The 23,867-nt window shown below is 35.5% G+C and overlaps 3 protein-coding genes across 17 annotated transcripts in view; 2 read left to right on the top strand and 1 right to left on the bottom strand.

Annotated features, from left to right (window-relative positions):
• TIAM2 (TIAM Rac1 associated GEF 2) overlaps positions 1-1,281 on the top strand; it is a 184,353-nt gene extending 183,072 nt beyond the window's left edge. For all 11 annotated transcript variants that reach the window (XM_064509123.1, XM_026122235.2, XM_064509125.1 and 8 more), the window contains one exon: positions 5-1,281. In XM_064509123.1, coding sequence (XP_064365193.1) covers positions 5-645 — 641 coding nt within the window. In that variant the 3' untranslated portion in view covers positions 646-1,281. The remainder of the gene's footprint in view (positions 1-4) is intronic.
• Positions 1,199-23,867, bottom strand: part of TFB1M (transcription factor B1, mitochondrial) — a 29,825-nt gene continuing 7,156 nt past the window's right edge. For all 5 annotated transcript variants that reach the window (XM_026122250.2, XM_026122249.2, XM_026122252.2 and 2 more), the window contains 4 exons: positions 22,502-22,653; positions 17,138-17,257; positions 4,922-5,049; positions 1,199-2,193 (listed from right to left, as the gene is read on the bottom strand). In XM_026122250.2, the coding sequence (XP_025978035.2) occupies positions 1,995-2,193; positions 4,922-5,049; positions 17,138-17,257; positions 22,502-22,653 (599 nt within the window). In that variant the 3' untranslated portion in view covers positions 1,199-1,994. The remainder of the gene's footprint in view (positions 2,194-4,921; positions 5,050-17,137; positions 17,258-22,501; positions 22,654-23,867) is intronic.
• CLDN20 (claudin 20) lies at positions 11,892-14,998 on the top strand. The gene has a single exon (XM_026122253.2). The coding sequence runs from the start codon at positions 11,978-11,980 to the stop codon at positions 12,635-12,637; it is 660 nt and encodes a 219-aa protein (XP_025978038.1). The 5' UTR covers positions 11,892-11,977; the 3' UTR covers positions 12,638-14,998.

Genomic DNA, 23,867 nt, shown 5'->3' with positions numbered 1-23,867 from the left:
ACAGCTTCCACAAGGTCTTTGAAGGTACTGAAGAACTCCTGCAGTAGTGAGTGGAACAGTGACACAGGAAAAGGTAACTTCCAGGATTCTGACGAATGCAGCTTGAGTAGCAGTACTCAGAGCAGCAGCTGCCACACCACAGAGAGCATACAGGAGCCCAAAAATTCATCTCCTGATAAACATTTACAGAGCTGTGCATCAGACTTTTCCAATGTTCTTGTCAAGGAATCTGATATTCTCAGTGATGATGATGACGATGACTATCAGAGCCTAAAGAAAGGCAGCCCTACTAAAGATATTGAAATACAGTTCCAACGACTGAAGATTTCAGAAGAACCAAGTACTAACTCTGAACGAGATCAGGCCACTGAAAATGAGGAAGGGGATGGTTTCAAGACAGAAGAGCATCCAAAGCTGGTGCGTGGCCATTTCTGCCCAGTTAAGCGAAAAGTAAACAGCACAAAGCGTAACAGAGGAACTTTACTGGCAATGCAGGAACATCACCAATCCTTTGACAGTCATTCTGATGCTGCAAACTTGGATCTGAACTCTATTTTAGAGAGAGAATTTAGTGTCCAGAGCTTAGCATCTGTAGTTAATGAGGACTGTTTTTATGAAACTGTGGAGAGGCATGGAAAATCCTAGTTTTCTGAGCACTGTATTTTAAATGGTTCATTTTAAGTCCACATAAAATTCAACAAACTTATTTTGCTTTAAAACTAGTAAATTCATGGAAGCCACAGGAAAACTACTATCTATTTGATTTTGTGGAAAAAATGTATTAGTGCACAAAAACAGCTGTAAAGGATTCTTAAGTTATTTTAATTTATTGTGGATCAAAAGTAGATTAAGTTGGCCAAGGTCTGTAAATTAGTTCACCCCTTTCAAGCAATTAGTGAGATTGTGTAGTATTCTTGAGGAGGGTAGGGGAAGGATGGCGTTGTTAGTATTTTAAGTTATGTGGAAAAGATACTAGTGAGGCGACAGAGGAGATTACAATGGAAAGTAGCTTTACAAAATCATTTTTTCAATACCTTGGGCATTTTATTTCTTTGGTTTTCATTTTTGCTTTATTTAAAGCAGAATTAAGTTATTTTAATGTGTTTTACAAAAATGAAATTTCAGCACTATTGTGCAGTAAGTTTTAAGATGCTGTTTATACTTTATATATATATATATGTAAATATAAAAACAAAGCTTGGACTATAATCTTTTATTTGACTGTATTTTTTATTTTCTCTACCAGCCTGTACAGTAAAAGACAAATAAGTGTTGTACTTAGCAATGTTTTCTACTTTTTATTGTGCTGCTTTTCTCTAGTTGGAGATTTAAACCCTGAGTTCTTTGCTTTGGCATAAATGAGAAGAGTATTAGCAGATCTTAAGGTAATCTGTGCACTTTATCCTCCTTTAAGCCGGTCACTTGAGTATATTTATACAAGGGTTTTTGGCTTTTGTTTTTTTAAATTACTCCGCACAATAGGATGTTCCAGGATGAAAAGAATACAAAAAACCCAAACATCATCTTACATGCTGAAGTACAAAAAGTGTTTTTTCTTCTGATTCAGTAATGCACTTTTCATACAAAACTGATTATTTCAGAAGTATCTCAACTTAATTACATATCTCACAAAACATACCTTGCTTTTGGTATGTACTCCATCCATTCCCTGAAGTAAACAGAACTTATAGACACCTTTTAACTGGAGTGTCCTTTCATTTTTCTCTACAGCTGAATGAAACAAATAAATAAAATGGGAAAGTCCTCTCTCTCCAGTACTTTCTCAAAAGTATTTCTTTTATACATGCACAGATGTAGGAATATATTTAAATCTTCTTTTACTGAATCAACACCTCTAGATCAAGGACTTTAAAAAAAAAAAACAAAAACAAAAAACAAAAAAACACACACCCAAAATCTGTCTGCTGAAATAACAGCTGTTACAGCTGATTCTCTTCTTCAATCTGTTTTGAGTGACCCGTATTTTTAGGTAATTACTTCTTCTGCCTTAGTTCTTCTCTGTAATTGTATGCAAAAAGGCTTGGATCTTCATCACACATTTTCCTATATGCATTGCACAGATTTCTGAAGTGTGACATGGAGAGCTGAATAGGTCGCAAAGTTGGATCAACATCTGCTGTCATCATCAGCTGTTCTGTTTTCTTCAAACGTTCACTTTCAGGAAACAATATCCTAAAGGGAAAAAAAGGCAATCAAATTATTCAGTTTCCCTTAAGAGACAGAAAATAGTCTTGGGATTGTATTTAATATAGATTTAGTATTAAGTATGTCATTACCTTAGCTCTGGTAATCCTAGTAAGTCTCGCTGTTTAACTAAATGGATACAAGAGCCCTTTTTCTACAAATGCAATTTATACCACAGGAAAGTATATACCTATGTCCCACATTAAACAAACACATAAGTGAATGTTTATGCTAACATTAAGAGCAGCTTACAGAGCCTTCTTAGAATTAGTCTATATTTAAAGAGCAACAACAGAGTAAACTTTGTGCAAGCTAAATCAGATCCAAACTGTACGACTCTCAAGTGTTCCATTCCAATGGGAAAAACACGGATATCACTAGTCATTAATACTGTAATTCTAATGCCAGAAAAAAGTCAAGAAAGAAGAGGAAGGAATACTTGATAATCATTCACTTTTAATATTTACAACTCAGGGTGCCAGGAGTTAGATTTTGTTTACTTCTTGGTCACTGATCATAAAAAGTCACATCAGTTCCTGTACTCCGTTTGCTGCCAGAAGCATTAACACCCCTCTCTTACAAGTTCCCCAAATCTTAATGAGTAATATTATTTCAAGTGATTTTTTCAATGATGTCTCACAAAAAAAAAATGTTATACAAACTACTGAAAGCACTAGGTGACTAGCTTTTGTTAGAGGTAGTCCTCAGGCCATACTAGGTCAGGAAGGCAGAAAGAAATCTGTGCATGTTTGGTATGTATGCCTCATTTAATTTTCAGATTATCTGCCTCTGTCGTACATAGGTAAGACCTAAAAATGCTGTGCATCTATTACAGTGTACCTGCCCCAGCCCTTTTTTACAGGTTGTCTGGATAAGCTGGTCTAAAAGCTTTAGGTAAGTGAAAGTTGGCTCTTGGTGGGCAAGCAGAATACAAACTTAAGAAGGGGTTTAAAATGACTGGAGAGGGAAGGAATTTCTCAGACTATCCTAGTCTGAAGTATGTGCTACTCAAGGACATTGTCAAAACATCACCATTATTTCAGCATACTGGTCAGCAAGGTTGAAATGTATCAATCCTGATTTTGCTATCCTTCTCATCATTAATCTCACCTCTGAATTAGTAGTTAAAAGATTTACTTTGAGCCAAAACCACTTACTTAATATCACCCTTTAAACATGGAATATGCAGCATCTTGAGTACTGGTGTGTAGGTGAATACTGTTGTGAACAGTAATTCAAACAGAAGGGTCCTCCCCTCCCCGGACTTAATTGTTTACTCTTATATGCCATGTTTCTTGCAGATCATAGAAGTTACACACACATTACCTTGTTTTTATACAGTGTGTGAGATAAAACTAACTCAATAGCCCCTATTATAAACCAGAAGTTGCCTTGTGTCCCCCTCCCCCCCCCCCCCCATCAGCTAAAGAATAAGAGGATTGTGTTTCTTAGTTGCATGCTAGGCGCTAGGCTAAAGCACGATAAGCTGCTATGGGGTATGTGACGTCCAAAAGTTCAGCTTCCCCCCCTTCCCTCAAAAGAATGTAGGACAGTACTAGCTCTTCCAGCTTACACAATACATGAATTTTAAAAACTTTGGAAAAAATATTCTACACAAAGTATACACGTGCCTTCCGCTGACACTGTCTTTCACAAACAAAACTGAAAATCAAACACCAACTCATCTGGAGTTTGGGGGGGGGGGGGTGTCTCATTTTCTAAATGCATATTCAAAACAGGCAAAATCAGCACTCATTTTAGATCAGATGTTTGACAGACATCAATGCCATTTATCACCTCAAGCAAAAAACCCAAAACTCTCCCTTGAAAAAACTAGAGGTAAAATTCTGCGCTTGCCTTTATACTAGTGACATACATGGCTTGTAGTTCAACAAGGTGGTGCCCATCCTAATTCTAGATTTCTTCAGGACCAAAACCATGCCCAGCAAGATTCAGATAGTCCAAACAGCAGCAGCATGCCTTTTGTTTCCTAACAACAGCTCTGTTTGTGGCACATTTCTACAATGCTGAATGCAGCCAAATCAAACACATGTCTATGTGTCTAGAATTTAATAGGATCCGTGGAGAACACCCTCAGTGGTCTCCCCTCAGTTAGGTAGATAGGGCTTCTTATCCGGTATAAAATTTAAAGAGGCAGTAAGAACACCATAAAAGGGAAGCATGGAGATAGGAATTTTACCTTTTGACACTATTCCTAAAGAAGTAAAATTTCCGACAGATCAAGTAAGTTCTCCCCTTTCACACTGTAAACTTCAGGTTAGAATTTTAGACTTTCACTTAATTCAAACAACATATGCTGTTGTTCAAATTATACCTCAACAGCATTTGTGTAGTTGCTTTTATATATGTGTGTGTGTGTGTGTATATATATATATATATATTTTTTTTAAATTTCTGAGAAAGACAAACAATCACCAATTTATCCCAATACATTTAACAGCTTTGACTTCATTAACAAAAATGCACAGTAATTGTTACATAATTCCAGCAGAAAGCGATGCACTTCATACTTTTCACTCCACAAAACATTTTGAAATGGAAAGATCTGATGAACTATGATGGCTTTTAAGCAGTAAAAATGTAAACAGAGTGAATAAACTCAAATACATAGCTAAGGGTATTTCTTGATTGATTTAGTAGCTGATGCATTTATAAAACATTATCTGAAAGAGAATTTTTCATGAAAGGTCCTTACTCAATCCCACGGCAGCAATATTTTCTTCTAAACTGAAAAACACTTCGAACAATTTTTTCTACTAGCTCAAAGGGCTGTTTTATCTTTGGCTGCACCAATGGAGTGAAATGCACTACGGCCACATCCACCTACAAGGAAAAGCAAAATACCAAGATATTTGAATTATACATATTCCTTTGAAATATCTTATTCCTAAGTTTACAGGTTACAGATCAGGAATCAGGCAGAACATAAGACGACATTACTGTGACAGATAATATAGTTGTGTGGTGACTAATGTCATACTATTTGAATATAAAGATTTGCTTTAATTTTCAAGGCCCTGCTAAATTTTTATCTTTCTCAGTTATCTACGTATTTCTAATTAGTTCACATGCCATTAACAGTTAGTACTTTTTTCCCCATGACACTTCCTCTATCTGGAACAACCTCCATGTAATCTGTAAAGTAATTAGTGTGTCTTTCTTCAGATCCTTCCACAAGACAATTTTGACATGATATACAAATGAGACAATATTCACTATCCAGGCTGAAGGGCAGTTGGAGAAAATTGGTATTATAATTATAAATCAAGCCTGTTCCCTACATGCTTTCTGTTGCTCTAGGGCTTTTCTAATATGTGAGCCAAGGAACTGCTTTTCAACATAACATTGTAAAATTCCAGTCTAGTCAAAAGAATGGAAGGTGGAAATAAGTTCAAAATCAATTTAAGTGCCAAATGAACTCTATATTTACACAGTGTATCACAGTTCATTCAAAAAGCACATTTGAATGCTTCTACACATATCCCTTTCAAACTTGTTTTTATTCTTTTATAGTTCTAAAGTCAGCTTGGTTCACAGACTGTCACTTTCCGTGTGTCTGGAAAAAGAATGAAATAACATCCTACATACATCTATATCTATAGATACATATCCATAGATATATAGATAATAGATATATACCCATGCACACATATATATACACACAAGTGCATATATGTATATATAAAAACATGAAATGTCATCAAATGATAGTAACATTTTATTATATATAAATGAACAAACTGAACAAACTTACTTACACACTCACACTTCTCTACTGCAAAATATAGGCTGGGCTAAAAATCCAGTTCTGAACAATTTTGAAAAATATGCTAAAGTGGAATCTTCCAAACTGGGTATTAACAATTAAAAAAAAAAAGAAAAGTTTCTGTGGAGGAACGTACTGAAAATCTTACAATACTGGTACTGAGTTATTACAAAATTTTTAAGTGCCAGACTTAAAAATATTCAGTCTCTTATTAAAAAAAAAAAAAAAAAAAAAAAAAAAAAAGATCAGGTAATACAATTGAGAATGATCCATCTTTTCAAAAGGTCTGAAAGGCAATATTGGCAATTACAGAACAAATTCTATTTGACACCAAACTGAAAAAAATGTTAGTTTTGATGCAAATAAAAGATAAACTCAGACCAAACAAGAACAGTCTTTGTTCAAACCACGCTCTCAATGTGATAGTTGAGAAAACCCACAGCAAGACAGTACTTAAAAAAAAAGATCTAAATGATTTCTAATGCTGTAAATTAAAACAACATAAGTTTTGTGTGCAGACAGAATTTACAAAGCTAAAAGACAATACCGGCTAGAGAAAGGAAAAGAAACACTGATTAAAGGTGACTTAAACATGTAGCAAATTCTTAATATTAACAGTGTGGACCCCAAGTATGTGTTACAGATAGTATTTTTCTCTACTTTTCCACTTTTTCTGAAAGTTGGAGTCAACAGTGAGGTTGTAAAATTATTTAAATGAATAAAATATAAGTGCTGTAAAAAAAGTCACAAGAGCTTCTTTCAAAAAGTGAGGTAACAAAGCAAAACCTGACAGATGGAATCCGCAGAGAGAAACACAAATAAATGTATTCTCCAAAGCAGCTTCTGAATTATTCAAGTGCTGATACTTTCTACACTAACAGCAGTAACCTACCAGGAAGACCATGGGACCACAGTGCTCACACTGAATGTCAGAGAAAAAAAGAAATCAAATACTGTTTTGACAAAAGTTATAAAAACAACTTGCACAGTACAAACAGAAATCTACCCCAACCTCAGTCTGCACCTCACTTCAAAAATGATACAGTACAGAAGGAATGGCAACACAAAAGACTGGAGGCTGGGAAGAGAACATAAACCCGCAAGCTCACAAACAAAGCACTGGGCAGTGTCTGAGGTACTAAGTTGTACCTTGATTCTACCGCTCATCTCGTTCTGGGCAAAGTAGTCTGTTTACGTCATCCAAAGCCTCATACGGGGCACTCTAAGCTGCCAGCAACCAAACCTCCTCCAGAACGGAAGCAATATTGCTAGTGCAACACTGTAAAATACCCATACTGATTAGCCTGGCTGAGATAACGGCTCTATGACCACAGCTGCAGCATGCAACTATACTTCTCTGTGGACCCAATAAATGTACTTGTATATGCTTTGCTTTGGAACATACTCACTTGGGATCAGATCCTTGCATAAATATTCAGCTTCAAAGCATGCAGCTGCCCTAAAAGCTGTCAAGGATATTAGATGTCCTGCTCACTACTGTTGCATAAAATTTTTTGAAAGATAAAATGTAGATAAAAAGTAGTCCAAACACAGGACACAGGATTTTCCAACAAAACTACTAGGTGTGCTAAGAAATGAGCGGATGAAAACTGGAATACTGATGTTGAAAAACCTTAACTAGGGTTTTCTTCACTGTAACCATGGAGAAACGAAAGCCAACATCTACAATGTAAGATTCAATTCGTTCCCTGTGCTTTCTTTTTCTTTCTTGACTTTCTCTCTTTCCTTTTTCTATTTAGGAAGTTTGAAATAAGCAGCCAAACACAGAAAGGCTATTTTAGAAAAGAGAGGAAAAAACTGATATGCCAGAGATGCATAAATAATGCAGAACAACACTCAAATGGTTCACTGCATGGGACTGGAAACTTCTCAAATAGACACATTATTGTAACTACGTCTAACAAGTTTCACAACTTCCCCTGAAGTACCTGTCTATGCATGAGACCTCTGATCTGATCAGGTACTCAGGGGCTCATGCATATCCAGAAAAATTCAGCCATTGTTCTTTTAGAGTCACAACAGTGTAAAGAACACCAGACCATGGTTCCAAGTTTAGACTGCAGCCAAAACCCACGGGCATTCATGACAGATAAATGTAAATGCAAAACACTCATATTCCTAAATAAAAGGATCCGATGACTAAGAAAATATAGCACCTGGATATGCAAGTGTATTTTTAACAGGGCAAATGCATACTTCACATGACTATCCAGATCCTTGTACAGAAATACTAAGGGGTTATTTACATACTTATATGTTTATTTACAATTTTGCCATGAAATAAAACAATGCATTTACCCCCAAAAAATAGGGATAAGAAAGCCACTAGAGACCACTTGGGATCTCCTAGTCCCCTCAATTTTGCAGAACTGCTGTTAAGTGAGATATGAGGACTCTTGTTTTCAGAAATAGGAGCTGCATCTTTAACAAAAATTACTGAAGGGAAAAAACCCACAATCCAGATGCAGTGTACTATTTCAGAGAAAAAGAGCTCAATTTGCAAACTCAAGGCTAGTGGGCAATAATTTCTGCTTCTGAAACAAAACACAGTACTTCTCAGCATTTGATCCATTGTAGGCACTGTTTTCTTTGCAACCCCAGGAAAGCTGCCTCGTTACTATAGCAACAGATACAGGCGAGAGCTTTTTACTTGTAATTGGCCACTCCTTTAGAATTATACATGCTATTTTTCCCTAACCTTTTTAATATGCATAAAATAGAGAGCAGATTTATGAAAGCCCATATAAAGTACACAAGGGCACTTAAAGTACACAAGTTACTGGTTGATAATTTTATTACTAACACTTTTTTTTCTTATTTTCTCCAAACACATTAGAAATATTTACAAAATAATACTCAATACTTACAAAATAATCAATAAACATATTATTCAACTGATATATACTGAACTCTCAATAGTGTAGCAGTTATTCTTCCCTCATTGTTCGAATATATCTTCAGTACAATTTTGTTTCCCCAAACCTTTTTTCCCCAAACAAGATCACATGGAAAGCAAAGGTTAGGTGCAGAACCTATGATTATATCAATGCTCCTGTCAGCAGGATTTTTCCCTTAACTTCTTGATTTCAGACACTGACTTGGCAAGGCCACTTCATCAATGTGCTACAGTTACCATATGAGTCTTACTAATAGGTTTTATTCCTTCATTCACTTATACAGACTCATGGAAAGACAACAAAGTAAAGGAAAACCTACAGATTGCTAAGGCTATCAAGGAGAGAGAAGCAAAACCTGTGGCTGAAAAGAAGTGTGCTGCTCTTCCAATTACAAATTAAAACATATTGCATAGCTCTTTCCTAGGAAATGTAAACTCATAAGAAGATTATCTGTGATTAAAAAAAACACATTCTGGTTCTAGCTCTCAGTTTGGCTGAAATGAATTCTACTTTTAAAAGTACATAAGTCTACATGATTTCTGGATTCTAAAGATTTTCTTGCTGTTATCACTGTTTGCAGTCCTCATCATAGAATCTATGTATCATTATATATTTGGGACTAATGGTTTCCATGTGTTTTTCTCTATAATCTCTTTGCTTTCCCTTACTAAGTGTTTGTCAAACAAAACTCATTAAACAAAGCAATCCTTTATTCTCTGGTAGATGGAACTAAGAGAGGGAACAAGCAGCAGTATTGCACTTAGAAGAAGAGAGAAAAAGAACAACACTCCGAGAAAAGAGAGGAGAGAGAAAAAGAACAACACTCCGAGAAAAGAGAGAAAAAACAACACTCTGAGAAATTTTTGTTAATACATGCCAATGCAGTTTTATATGAGAAGGGATAGTTCTATTCAAGAGAAATTATATTTTTCCAGGGCATCTACAGTGAAGAAAACATCTTAGACCTCACATCCAGCAGTAAGTGCTACACAAAGAGGAATGTAAAATAACTATTTTTCTATTACAGTGTACAGTGCTTATAGCTGAATTTATCATGCCTTTGATTTAGTTCACCCCATTAATTATAATGCATGACTACTGTTTGCAGTGCTTTGGGTTGGTGTTTGTATGTTTGAATATGCTGAAATTTTAAAAAAGGAAGCAATAAGGAAGGCTAACTCAAGATACTAATCAGCTGATTCAGACTATGCTTTTGAATGAGAGTTTTGAGCTATCTAGTCATGCTAGTTCCTTCTGCAAAAGGAAGCTAAGCCATCTTTCCCAGCGGCCTGATACAGCAAATAATACGCATTTGTGAAAGCAACCCTTCACAGTTTGAACACACTGAAGGGATTTTGAAATAGGCAGGTCTTTGAGATAGTATTTTAAAACTGAGTAGCTGTTAGCATTCTCACCTTAATTGTAAGTCTTATTAAAATATGTATGCTTGACAGAAATAGCACATCTTCAAATAACTACCTGGACTAAGTACAGTATATAAATTCTAGCTTATTGTTAATCCTGCTCTACAAAACTAGAGGATTACTTGATACATAATGCTGTTGAAAACTTTGTTGCTTAGAAAGAATACATATTCATCAAAACATGGTCATCTTATATATAATAAAGTGAAATAAGTACAACACTACAGAGACTGTGTGTTCCACTTATCTCAACTGTATCCCCTACTATTTCAGCTTTTCCCAAAAGTTCTAATACTAAAGACCATTTTAATACCATATTCATATTTACACAATAGAAAAAGTTAAAAATCAGTTAAAACAGCAGGTCTTAGAAATCATATTCCAAACTAAGGACTTCCCTTTCTCTATCAAGCTGAAAAAATACAACTTGTCAACTGTACGCCCCAACTCTAAATGCAGGACACCTTTAGCTTATCCTAGTCACAGGTTTCAAACCATTTTACTTCATCTGCTACCCAAGGCCTCAACTGATACAACAGCAATAGTTCTGTCTTCCCAGGTGCACAGCCATTTTATCATAGTACTTAAATGTTCTTGTCGAATGTAATTTGACCTATCATGTAAGAACAGTAGAATATAGTTTTAGAATCAATTTTAAAAGTAACACTATGTGGCAAATTTGCCAGTGATTTCAGGCAGGGAAGCAACCAATTAAAAAAAAATGGACTTAACACAGCAGAGCTGTTCCTTATCGGTGTTAAAATAGATATTTTATCTGAGAGAGAAAAGTATATTTTATTCACTCTTGTAAGACACCTTCACTCAACACTGCTGCTCTAAGTCAAGGACTGAGAATCACATTTCTGAAAATGTTAATTTAGAAAACACAGTTACATATGCGGCCACTTTATTGCGAGAATACTGCAAAACCTAAATAACATCTCATTTTCTCTCTCAAAAGCATTAAATTTGGGGACAGTTATTAGCCAGAAGAGCAGATAATGTTTCAACAGCTGAAACAAAAGGGTTACTTTTAACCATACTTTAAACAAAAGATAATATTATCAATGTTCATAGTTACAAAAATAGTCAACAGGAACACACTACAACCATCTATTATATGCTTAAGGTGAGGTATTTTATGAGTAACATATATTTTCCATCACAGTATTCTTCCAGAACGGCTTCTAAATTTCTAAGTTTTTAATGTTCCACTTACAACGCATTTTTTGCCTATTTAAGCCAGCGATCTGCATATTACTACCGAACACAACTCCAGCAAAACAAGTTTTGCTTGATGGCTTGCAATCGTGTATGAAAGGGCAGCTCCTTCTTACAATCAATTCTAAAACACTGTCCATTTGTCATCATTTATGTCCAAGTACCTTCTGTACAGCTGCTCAGCTGCTCTCATCTGCTGCAGGGTCATGTTCAGATATTTATTCAGATAGCTCTAATTTTAAATGCAAGCTCTTTTGTTTGCTGATTTCTTTTTCTCCCCCCCGTCCTCCCTGCCCTTCTCCTCCACCCCCCCTTCTCCCCATCACACAGACGGCTACAGCCTTGGATGCGAAGCTATCAACCAGTTGCACACATTTGCAAGAGAGAAACAACCAGACAAAAGGTAACAGCAAATAATCCTCATGGCATCAGCAGGTCTGCAGTTCTTTGCTTTTACTCTAGCTTTATTTGGCATTTTTGGAGACATCACAGCCACTCTCCTACCTAACTGGAAGGTAAATGCAGATGTTGGTTCAAATATCGTAACAGCTATAACACAGATGCAAGGACTTTGGATGGACTGCACATGGTACAGCACCGGGATGTTTAGCTGTACCCTGAAATATTCCGTTCTCTCTCTCCCTGTCTACATTCAGGCTGCACGGACGACCATGGTACTGTCTTGTATCCTATCAGCCTTTGGGATTTGCATCACTACAGTTGGAATGAAATGCACAAAGTTGGGAGGGGACACTGACAGCAAAAGCCACACTTGTTTTGCTGGAGGAGTCTGCTTTGTTCTTTCAGGAATCTTTGGATTAGTACCAACATCTTGGTACACAAGAGAAATAATTTCAAATTTTCTGGACACAACCATTCCAGAGAGCAGTAAACATGAACCAGGAGGAGCTGTTTATATAGGATTCATTTCAGCAGGGTTTCTGCTTATTGCAGGTGTGACCTTCTGCACTTCCTGTTTTAAAAAGCAGCAAGGACCATGGATTTACCCTGCAAAACAGCAACATTTCCCATCCACAGAGCAAGAGAACAGTGCAGGTTACAACCTAAAAGACTATGTGTAAATATGGTTATTTCTACTAGTTGAGGGTTTTTTGTGCTAAATACAGTCTGCTTATTTTAAAGAATTTATAAAAATAACACATTTTTTCATATGTCAAGGCTGCAATTTTGTTTTAGCAAGGTATTTTTATATTTAATGACATCAGCAAAAAGAATGAGATAGGAAACAAAGCTCAAGTCTGCTGCAAGAGTACTTTTTCTGATGATTTTTGCAAACTTGGTTCTTTTTGACTTTCCAAGTAAAATTTACTGGAGAAAAAGGAATCATTTTAAACCATAACTCTCAGCACTATTAAATTGATGGCTCGTTAGAGCAAAGATGCTTAAAAATATACTGCTACCTATTTAAAAAATCAGGCTATCAGTAATGTATAAGGTGTGATGATGTAATTTACTTTTTATTCTTTACTTTAATTGAGATGTAAGTAAAAAAAGAAAAAAAAAAAGGAAACATTTGCTGTCCAAGAAGCTCGGTTCATTGTTTTTTAAGTAACAGACATATATGCCTTTCATTTTCCATTCTCAAATGCCTTGGCAACTAGATTTCTTTCAAAAAAAAGAAAACGAAACAACCTCCGCCCCCAAACTCTTAACTGTATTTTGTATCTGCATATCAGGCGGAAGAATTAACAGTACGATTCAGATATTGCCAAAAATGACTCTCCTGCCCCAAACTGCCACCCCCTGTGGGTTTCACTTTTAATTGTTAAAGAAATGTCTATTGGGCATTCTCCAATTGCTACGAATCTATCACTACACAACGAATGTAAGATTTGAAGAGCAACACAAGAATAGGAATGTCACCACGACTAAGAAAACACCTGCAAACTTTAACACACAGGATACAAACTAACTACATACAAGAAAAATCTGGAAGTGTTCTGGCTTATACTTACTCAAAATAGCTTTTAACAGCAGAAATACTAGTTACCGTTTACCCAGTCTTGTACATTTCCAGCCGTCTAAAAGAACTTTATAGCTCCTATTAATTATTTCAGTAGGCCCTGATTCAGGCCCACTGCTACATATTCTATTATGGTAAACTGTAACATACAATGGTGATAAAGAGACAGCTTCTTCATTTAAATGTATTTTGTTAACTCCTTAATTTGATTAACAATCTTGGATCCTTTAACGTTTTCTTTCAGAATACAGAATTTGTTTCTTATGGGGTCATGACAGAGAATGTCCTATCTAAATGCTTCCCTAAATGAGAAACAAATTCATGTTAATTTGCTAGCATATACAAGGAAATGGAAAGAGGAAAGGATGAAGGCCTTTAAATCTAGGAATATGACAACACTGGACAACTCTTACAACAAAAGCAACTGCTATTTATTTTGCTTATTCGTATACAACTCTTAGTTCCCAGGTTATTACCTTAAGTTCACCAATATACTACAAAGCAGCCATAATTTTAAATATACAGCTGGCATAAAAGAGCTGTTGGAAAAATTAAAATCTTCTATTATAGCATTTGAGAAAGTGAAACTTATTTTCCACCCAATAATGCAAAGAGTCTTTGTTCTAATATCTATAAGCTCTGAATGGAACTTCATCTTGCTTGTATTACTATTATTAGATAATCATTTTGAATTCCTATTTATTCATCAAGGAGCTTATTTTGTACTATTCCTAATACTTGATCAGCAGTTATTCACTAATACAGAGACTTAACTATGAGCAAAACTCCAAATTTTCTTTGTTTAGACACATGGTGCGCAGCACCATTCCGTTCCATAACCAAAAGCTTATTATCTCTCAACCTTTACAGGTACTGTTGAAATAATTTTCATTCCTTGGGCAAATGAAGTAAACTACTCATTCCCAAAAGCATGCCTGTCAACCCTTAGTAAGAGGTCTGACATAACACTAATCTGTTATCATTGTTAATATGTGAATTAAAACTGGCATTTATAAAACAAGAACCAAAAAAATTTTAATATGAAGGCATAGGAAAAAGGCAGTAACTTCATATTACAAGCAAAAATGAAGTCTTCATCAGTTACACATGTAGCTCAAATTTTTATTGCTAAAACTACATGCATAAGTACCTGAAGTTCTTTGTATACCTACGAAATAAAACACGAGCATTGAGCTATTTCATTCACAACACACTGCAACAGCCTTCCAAGAAAGGAGAGGTTCTATCTGCAACTGTAGTATCTAAAGCCACATGTTAGTCTACTGCTAAAACAAACACGGACAACACTGAAGACAAATCTACAACAGGAGTTTGAAGGAAATAAAATATAGTGAAACAGGTGCCAGATCTGTCTGAGTCGCTTGTACTTTATGCTTTTGCAATATAGTCAGTATTTGTTTTAACTCAAAGAAGTACATTAAATAAATACATTCTTGCCTTTAACCTGTCTTTTTTCAGATGTCTTTATTCAGCTGATCACCAACTGATTACAGGATTTCCATATGGTAAGACATTTGTCAGGACTCTATGGGACAGGTGCTCTGAGGCAACTAAGGCCTTCTTGGTATAAGAAAGCGGGAATATCAGTTATAGTTTTCTAATTTTGAGGCCTAGTCTGCAGAAGATTTTTGATTGCACTAGCGCTACCATATCCTCAAATTGTATCCAATATTTAGAAAAAACAAGACAAAATTGAAACACTGGCACTACGGAACACTATTCCACATATTTAATAGTGAGGGGACCTCTGGAAGTTGTTTCTGGAAATTAGCTATAAGAGCAAACACTTTACACTTTACAAAAAACAATCTACAGTTGAAGAAGTTACCTTTTTCTGTACTGCTCAAACTATATCACAAAGTATTGCTGATTTGTATAACGTTTCTTTCAAAATTTACTAATAGGACAAGTCAGTTTCCAATATCCCAAAACAGTCATGATAGAAAGGACAATGACATCTGAAGTATTTACTTAGAGCAATTCTATCTAGAGATTGTAATGTGGATACTTTACTCAAATACATTTAGAAAGCTTTTAAGTAATGTAACTTGCTGCTTTGAAAAGACTTGATTTTAAAGTACGGCCCTCAGAAATGGATTACTTGAAAAGTATGAAGTGGCAAAATAGTAACACATGTTTCTTATTGCCACCAGGAAGCATTAATTGTTTGAATAGTTTGGAAAGTTTTAATGATACTGATTTCTTCAGCCGTCTCAAGCACTGCATCAATTTGATCTAATACTGTTACATACAGAAAAGGTGTTAAATGCCCTTTCGGAAAGGCACTCAGTGGCAGCAATGCAACTGGGCGTTGATCAGACTCAACTATGTATCCTACTCTAACTACTGCTCTCTGGGGGACAAAGCATACTTCCTTCTGCTCTCTCACTATAAGCACGTATTCATCTACAACCTCAGATACTTAAAATAACTCTTGATTATTAGCCTGTTCAGAAAAAAATACTTCTATGGCATATTGTTAGTGCTTTTCAACAACTTTAATGGCATTCTCCTGAAGAATCCTATTTTCTGAAACAAAATGCAACTGTCACTGTTTATCATTAATACAAAACTAAATAAGACCTTACATTATATATCTTGCTATGGGGATCTTCTTCAAAAGTGGAGAAAAATGTTACAATGAGAAACAAATATTATAACTTTTGTTTCATCCTGTACTATATGTGGATATACTGATCACAACTGAATTGTTATGGACTGTCTTTTAAAAGAGAAATTAATCAGAAATGGTGGAACTCACCAATTTTTGAATCACTAAAACTGTATTTGATATCATCATAGTGCAAGTTATAATAAACCAAGATTCACTCATGCAAACTCAGTAAGCCTAACGCATACTTAGTCACAGCAGAGACGAAAAGAAAATATACAACAATACTCTAAAACTAAAATAATAAACCTGGAGTTCACTAACCCTCATCTGACATGACTACTATCAGACTCGTCAGAAAAATAAAATAGCTTAAAGCAGAACCTGTCTATAAGGGAATGCTCCTCCTGACTTCTTCAGCAAATCATTGACCTATGCTCCAAAGCACGATAAATTATGATCAGCTTTAACAAAATATCTCAATATCATTACCAATACTTTTTAGTCTCGTCAGTGCCACAGACAATGCTAACGACAGAAGTTTTAAAACAGCATTATTTTTGCATTTTCAGTGTCAGTGGATACCTTCTGGTTTTTAATCCTCCTACTTCTCCCCTTTTCAAATAGCTACGAGCTTCTCAGACTTTCTTTGGTCATGTTTCCCAGTGTACTACACAGTTTTATTCTTCAATTCTGATCTCCTCCTCTATTTTAAAAATTTCTTTCTTCCAAGACCAGAGCCATACTGCTCTTCAACTTGATTCTGCATAGTACTGAGCACTTCTGGTTCCTGATTCCAAAGGCCTTAAAGGGAATTAAACGCATTTAACACCTCTCATCATAACCATCCATTTTTACACAATTAATATCCTATCATGCTGGTAGTTTCTTCACCAGATAAATCTACAGTAATCTACTGCCTGACTAAAAAGTTAACAAAAATCAAAAAAATATACCAACACTTACCTCTGGCTGTGGAACAAAAGCTTGACCTGGAATTACAAAACAATTTTCAACATTGCAGAGGTGCTGAGACATGATGGACAGTCTGCTACGTTGCCTACCTCCTGTCTTAGCTGTGAGCCTCTACGGAAGAATCAAAATATGTGAATCAGCAAAACTAAACTGAGCAAGAGGAAATTATATTGAAGTTGGATTTTCAGTATAATCTAAAGTAAAGACAAATTTAAAAAAAAAAAAGGAAAAAGGAACAATTAAACCAATCTTTATGCCCCATTCATCTAGAATTCTTTTTTCCCCACGAAATAGTATTCCATTATCACATTAGCACACCTCTGTCTAGCAATCAAATGCACATGAAAAGTGGCTACTTGAGCTTCTGCAGAACTTTGTGAAAGTCAAAATAATTTTGTATGGACACAGGAGAAGTCTAAAGCACTTCTGACTGCAGGACTGCAGTCAAACATTGCAACAGTCGACAGTATTATTACATCCTTTCTTTGCACTGTATGAATTCTCTTTCAAGATCAAATGGAGCTCCACAAACTCAAAATCAGATACCTCACAAAATTTCTCCATTATAAACTGGTCTATGCCTACCACAAATGTAAGGAAGTTGACTATTTTACATAATTTAAGAATACCTAATAATGCAGAGCATTGAACACTTAAAGTTCACTTAGTAATTCTCGGAACATCACAAGAAATTTCTCATGAAGGTTATCAAAAATCATATGTATTGGTCTAGTAGCTAAGAAAATAGTCCCACAGTCTTGGAAGCTGGCTGCAGAGGAGTTGGTAATGAGATGTTGTTTTAAGTCACATAATAAATTAAGTTTAAAAATAACATTAAGTGAAGGAGAAGTAAATGTAAGAAGCAAGTAAAACTTCCCTTAGTAAGCCAGACAAACAGGGCAGTTGATGGGAAGCTGATTCAGTTGATTGGGGCTCCAATTCAGTCACTGAGCAAACAGCTGTAGGAATCCACAGAAGTCTCAGCCCTTCAGCAGTTTGTTACTCTTTTTTGTTAAGAGTTCTGCCCCCACAGTAGTGGTGGTTGGAGAGATCACGTTCACAGACTTTAGCATCACCACTTCAAACATGGCTTCTTAGGACAGATCTAACTATGCTGGAGCTTTAGCCTACTATGCTGGATGGTGAACTAAGACAGCTGAGATACAGATTCCCTTTTACTAAGTAGGAAGGAACCACCTCAAAGGATGCAGCAGATAGTAACAGCAGTCTGCTGAAATATGCTAAGCAACAGTTGTCCGTCAAAATCCAGCAGGGTCTGTGGAGCAAGAAGGCTCTAAAAATTTATCACATTAACGGAAAGGCATGGAAAGAAGTAGTCAAGACATAGAAGGCTTTCCATACACTCATGATCTGGCAAGAAATACATTCTGTATGTTTTGCTAACACAAACAAGTCCTGAACATAAAAAGCCCTGAGGAAAACAATCCTCAAATGCTACAAAACATTACATTAACTAAACAGAAATAGAATTTTGAAGATTCCTGTTCTTATTTACCACTACGTTAACCACAAATAAATGATGAAAAGGCAACTTACATATCTGGTAACACCTGTACCTCAGGTAGCTTCAGATGGAAACTGTACTCATGAAATGCTGCCATGAGTATTAAAACTACGCGTGAAAACAGAATTAAACCTATTGCTAAAGTTTTTCCTTTCTTTCTTTCAACAACTCCCCTGAAAGGCAGTTTAAGTATTAGCACAGAGCAAATAAAGTATCTTTCAATGTCTTTTCAGAAAGTTCAATGATTCTTTTTTGCCTACAGCAGCATTTAAAACTACCTTAAATATTGTTTCAGAGGAAACCCATTAAAAATTCATCGGCCATGGTTATTACTCTTTAAAAAAACAAGACTAGAAAGTCTAACAATGCAATCAGATATGCACATCCTTAATCTCAATGCAATGCAATGTTTCATTTTCCTGCAATGGAAATGAGACAGACATAATGACAGGATTTGTAATCCTTCCACTGCCAATTTAAACAAGACAGTCTCACTTTCCATGAAAACAAGCTAACAATTTCAGATGGTCAGTCCCTTCACCTCAGCTACTGAAGGGGCAACTTAACAAGATCCACCTCTGGGCAGTAACATCTTAAAATGCTATGACTCACAATGGAGCTGAGAATCTACTTTTGTAACCTAAGCAATTTTTGTAGGGTTTTTTCCCCCCTCCCTTCTCAAAATTTTCTTTGTTCTTATCTTTAAAGTATGGATAGCATCTGAAACTGCACTAAGCTACCCATGCTGGAGTTCACCCAACTGGATAACATTTTCATATCTATTATTAATATTTTACCAAGGCATAAAGTAAAGCAAAGATTCTGAAACCTAACCTGTAATTTCCTCAATGTGATACTAAACACCTCTTTCAAGCCTGCTCACCATCGATCGCTCTCAATGACTATCTCATTAACACCAGAGTATTTGGTTTGTTCTTCAGTAAGCTATATCATATTACTTTGTTTTTCCTAAATACATATTAAAAAGTCCATATAGTATCATCTGCAAAATCTGTCATAGAAGTTAACCTACATGAATAATTAAGACTATCAAAACTGACCAAATAAAAGAATATTAAACACACTCTAGTACACAAGCCAGTTTCTGCCAAACAGCAATTTTTTTTCAGAACTTAAGTATTTATATTTAACCTATATTAGTTAGGAAAACGTAATGGTAATTTTTCTTCCTTCTGTTGCTCAAAAATGTCTGAATTTTTCTACTTCATTAGCACGTTTTGTCCAGTGTTCTAAATAGACAGCAGCGTTAAATACAAAATGGTTAAGTATTGTTGCTCCTGTTCTTCTAACATGCCTGTCTCTTAGACATCAAAGCATGTGGAAATGTACCAGCTGTGCCAGTGGAAGAGTCTACTGCCCTCTACCTCACATCTAACAGTCTATCACTCCACTTCCCAGCCTGCAGATCATGTTGGCAGAGCAGTTCATGTGAGCTGCTATTTACCCTGCTTTACTCAAAATTAGAGAGCCTGGCAATGGATCTTCTATTTAAACTGACTCATTTTAATGGAAGCAGCTCAGGATGCACTGTCCTCAGGTGGCAGATTTGAGGTTTTTTTCCCACAAAATCAAAGGTAATTTTACAAAACAGAACTAAGGAGACAAAATGATCTGCCCAACACTTAACACTGTCGCTTTTACTACTGTAGATATCTGGCCTCAACCTCCTTAATAGGCCTCAGAATTCAGCATATGATAACATAACTGACAGTTTTCATCAAAAGTTTTAATCAATTTAATCAAATCATGTCAGAACAGAGAGGTCAGCAGCAACAGGTCTTAAACTGACATTATTCATGCTGAAGAGTTGTGTTACTAGGAAACAGAAAAACAGGAAAGTGCCATCAGCAAGAAATTCAAAGAGATTTTCCACTTGTTATACCAGCTATAACAAACTTGACCACAAACAAAGCCTATTTTTTTCCTTATTGTTAACATCAAGTTATCTTGGCTAATTATAAAGCAAATAGCTCCATTCCATGACAAGTTGTTTCCCTTCAACTGAGCTTATGCCAGACACACCAAGACTTTCTTTAGTAGTTAGACTCTTAGTTTAGAAAAGTCGAGTAATGTTACCAAGCTTTTGCATATGAGCAATTTTTCTTTAAAAGATATAAATCCACAGATACCTAATCTGGTACTGAGATTTTATGTAACTTACTATCTGTATTAAATATTAAACTGTTCTTTATTTACTGGTACTGAGTAAGCCTGTAACATGCCAAATCACAACGGTTCACTTAAGCTACTACAGAGACCCACACAAAAGACAAAGATTTTGATTCTCATTCTTCCTCCTAATCATAAGTCAAAACAGTCTCATCTGAAAGGCAGCTTCTCTCCAAAATGAATATATCATGATGTCAAATCAATTATGGTAATGCAAACCATGCACAATGAACAATTTTGGTCTTCAGTGGAAGCTCTGTGTTTAAACAAACATAGCAGCAAGAATCAAGAAGTCCCAGAACGTAAACTCAACCACAGTTAACACTGATTCATTACATGAACCTGAGCATATCATTCAATTTCCTAATGTTTTTTACTTCTCAACTTTTTAAGTACAAGGAATTTAGAGTGCATGGTATTTTGTATCTTATTTGAGCTATGCTGGGTACACAAGCACTATAATCTGCATGTCACCAATGGCACATGCAGCTGGTTACAGCTAAATAAAGTACAGAGTGCATTTACATCTCAACGCTATGCCAGTTTTTTCCATGGTCATCCCAAAACTTTGCATCCTAAAAACTTTCCCATCCTCACTTTCCATGTTTTATCATAGTCCATTAGCCATAGTTTGCAATGTAGTATAATCTCAACAGAAATGGATTTTTTTATGCCAGAAACCATGGGAACTCAGAACTGATTAAAGAAATGTGTTTTACAGCATACTAAATGTTTGTCACTGATGTTCTCTACAGCCACCTACTGGAGTCACTTCACTGCTTACCTTGAACCTTGATTGCAAGGTCAGAGTAATGACAGCACAGAAAGGTTTTCTAGGACCCCAAAGTAACAACAGACATGCCACTTGCACACATATTTACTGTTAATTTACATACTGTAAAAAACAGTAACATTTTCCTTTTAGAACTGTTATTTTGAAAGATCAGAATTAAAGTAACAGATATATTTAGGACACACATAGAAAACCAAATATTTCTGAATACTAGACTAATTAGATAGAAATTAAGTTTTCAAATTGTTGTGCCAGTCCCCATTCCTTTTTTTCTCCATAGAGAATGGAATGCAAGGAAGAAGCCAAAAGAAATAAACTGTTAAGTCTGAAAGCATTTTGGTGTAAGTCATCCTAATATCAATTGATATAAAATATCTCTCTTCCTTTCCCTCTCAGAGGGCAAAGGAAGTAACTTTTTGTGTAATCCTTGAGATGATTGAAAGGTAAGGAAAAACAGACTGGCAAAATGGTGTATGAACGACTGAGAGAAGGAAAACAGTTAAAGACAGAAGAGTGCTGTGGAATCCATTCATGTTGAAGCAGTCAAACTTCAAAAAAGAACATATTAAGCACATTACTACCTTAATGAAATACATCCCTACAAAAGAGATTTTTAAAAATAATTGTGTGTGCTGTGAAAGGAAGTCAGCAGGTCATTAAAGTTCAACTTCATGATTTATAGCCACAGACTGATACACAAACTAAAAACTGAACCAGTACTTTCCTCTCTTTATAAAGCCAACTAAAATGTTTTTTGTACTTTTAAATTAGAAGCAAAATGTTGCATGTGAACAAAGTTGTGTTCAATTTATGACCTTTAAAATTTTAGTAAAAAGTAACATCTTACCTCTGCAACTTCTTTCTGAAAAGTCAACGTCATCTGCGTCCTGCCATAAATAAAAGGTCCATCCCTACTGGAAACATTTTTAAGCCATTTGATGATTAGAGGAGTTGAAACACTGAAGGGCAGATTTCCAATGATATGTATATTTGGTGGCTCTGTTGACATTTGGTGGACAAAAAAACAACTGTCAAAAGTTTTGAATAAGATTTTGCTATGAAACAGCGTATAAAAAAAGATATATGCATATCAACCTTGACTTCAAATATGAAAACCATCTTTACTGTGCCACATCAAAATTATACATTTCCATTTATACTTGTCTTACCGTCATCTTACAAAGAACACTGGCAAAACTGTATTACTGTTCAAGATAATCAGTTGGACAAAAAGTGGTTAGGTTTGGCTTTCAGGCATATTAGAATAAATCCAGTTATTTCAGCTGAGCTACTGCAGAACAGCAGAAATACAGAGCTACTGCAGAACAGCAGAAATACATTATTTAGACAACAGCATTTCCATGATTTTCATTATTAGGTACAGAGTAAATATCTAAATCTATCATTCTGTCCAATACTTCCATCCCAGGTTCATTTTACTGACTGTTCATAACTCCCAAACAATTACCTTGCTCCAACTGGACACAGTTCTGCCTCTGTACAAGAATCCTCTGAAAACAGAAAGTCTAACAGCAAGCACAAGACTGCCTGTTAGCCAATAAAAATTATACATATTGCTCAATAAGTGGACATTTCATTAGTGGGGATTCTTATCTCTAATCAGAAGTGCAATAAAAGGGGACAGAAAAAAAGCCTATCATTGTTTCTTATATACTACAATGGTTAATAATATGATGATAAATGTTATCAATTTCAAACTGGTTTTCTGTCATGCCTTACTTATTGTGTACTTGCGAGGCTATCTATGAAACTTCTAGGATATTTGTGATATTTCACAAATACCAGATGGATAAGTATCTTTCTGAAATCCACCAGCTTTTCAGATTTTCATATGGCAATAATACAGCTAAAGTACATCTTACCTCTAACTAGTTAGCTCTAACTAGTTTTTTTAAACTGCACTTCATCTTCATACACACTTTTGTTCATAGCTTTGTTTTGTGAAGCATTTACCAATGCAATGAGGCAAACACAGCATGGAATTTTTCAAGGTGAAGATAATGTGTCATGGTCTTTTACATCCTAAGTCAGAAAGCAGTTTACTGTTCTTCTGGCACCGCACAGACTGGCTCTAACCTTAAATTAAGAAATTTGGCAAAAGGGCCTGGGAGGTCCTCTCTGATTTATCTAATACAGTCACACGTTCCAAAAGGGAGGCAAAATCAAATTCTAAGAGGACCCCAGGTTTGAAA

The sequence above is a fragment of the Dromaius novaehollandiae genome, chromosome 3 (assembly GCF_036370855.1).
Source record: "Dromaius novaehollandiae isolate bDroNov1 chromosome 3, bDroNov1.hap1, whole genome shotgun sequence".
NCBI lineage: Eukaryota > Metazoa > Chordata > Aves > Casuariiformes > Dromaiidae > Dromaius > Dromaius novaehollandiae.
This window is presented reverse-complemented; position numbering and strand designations above follow the sequence as displayed.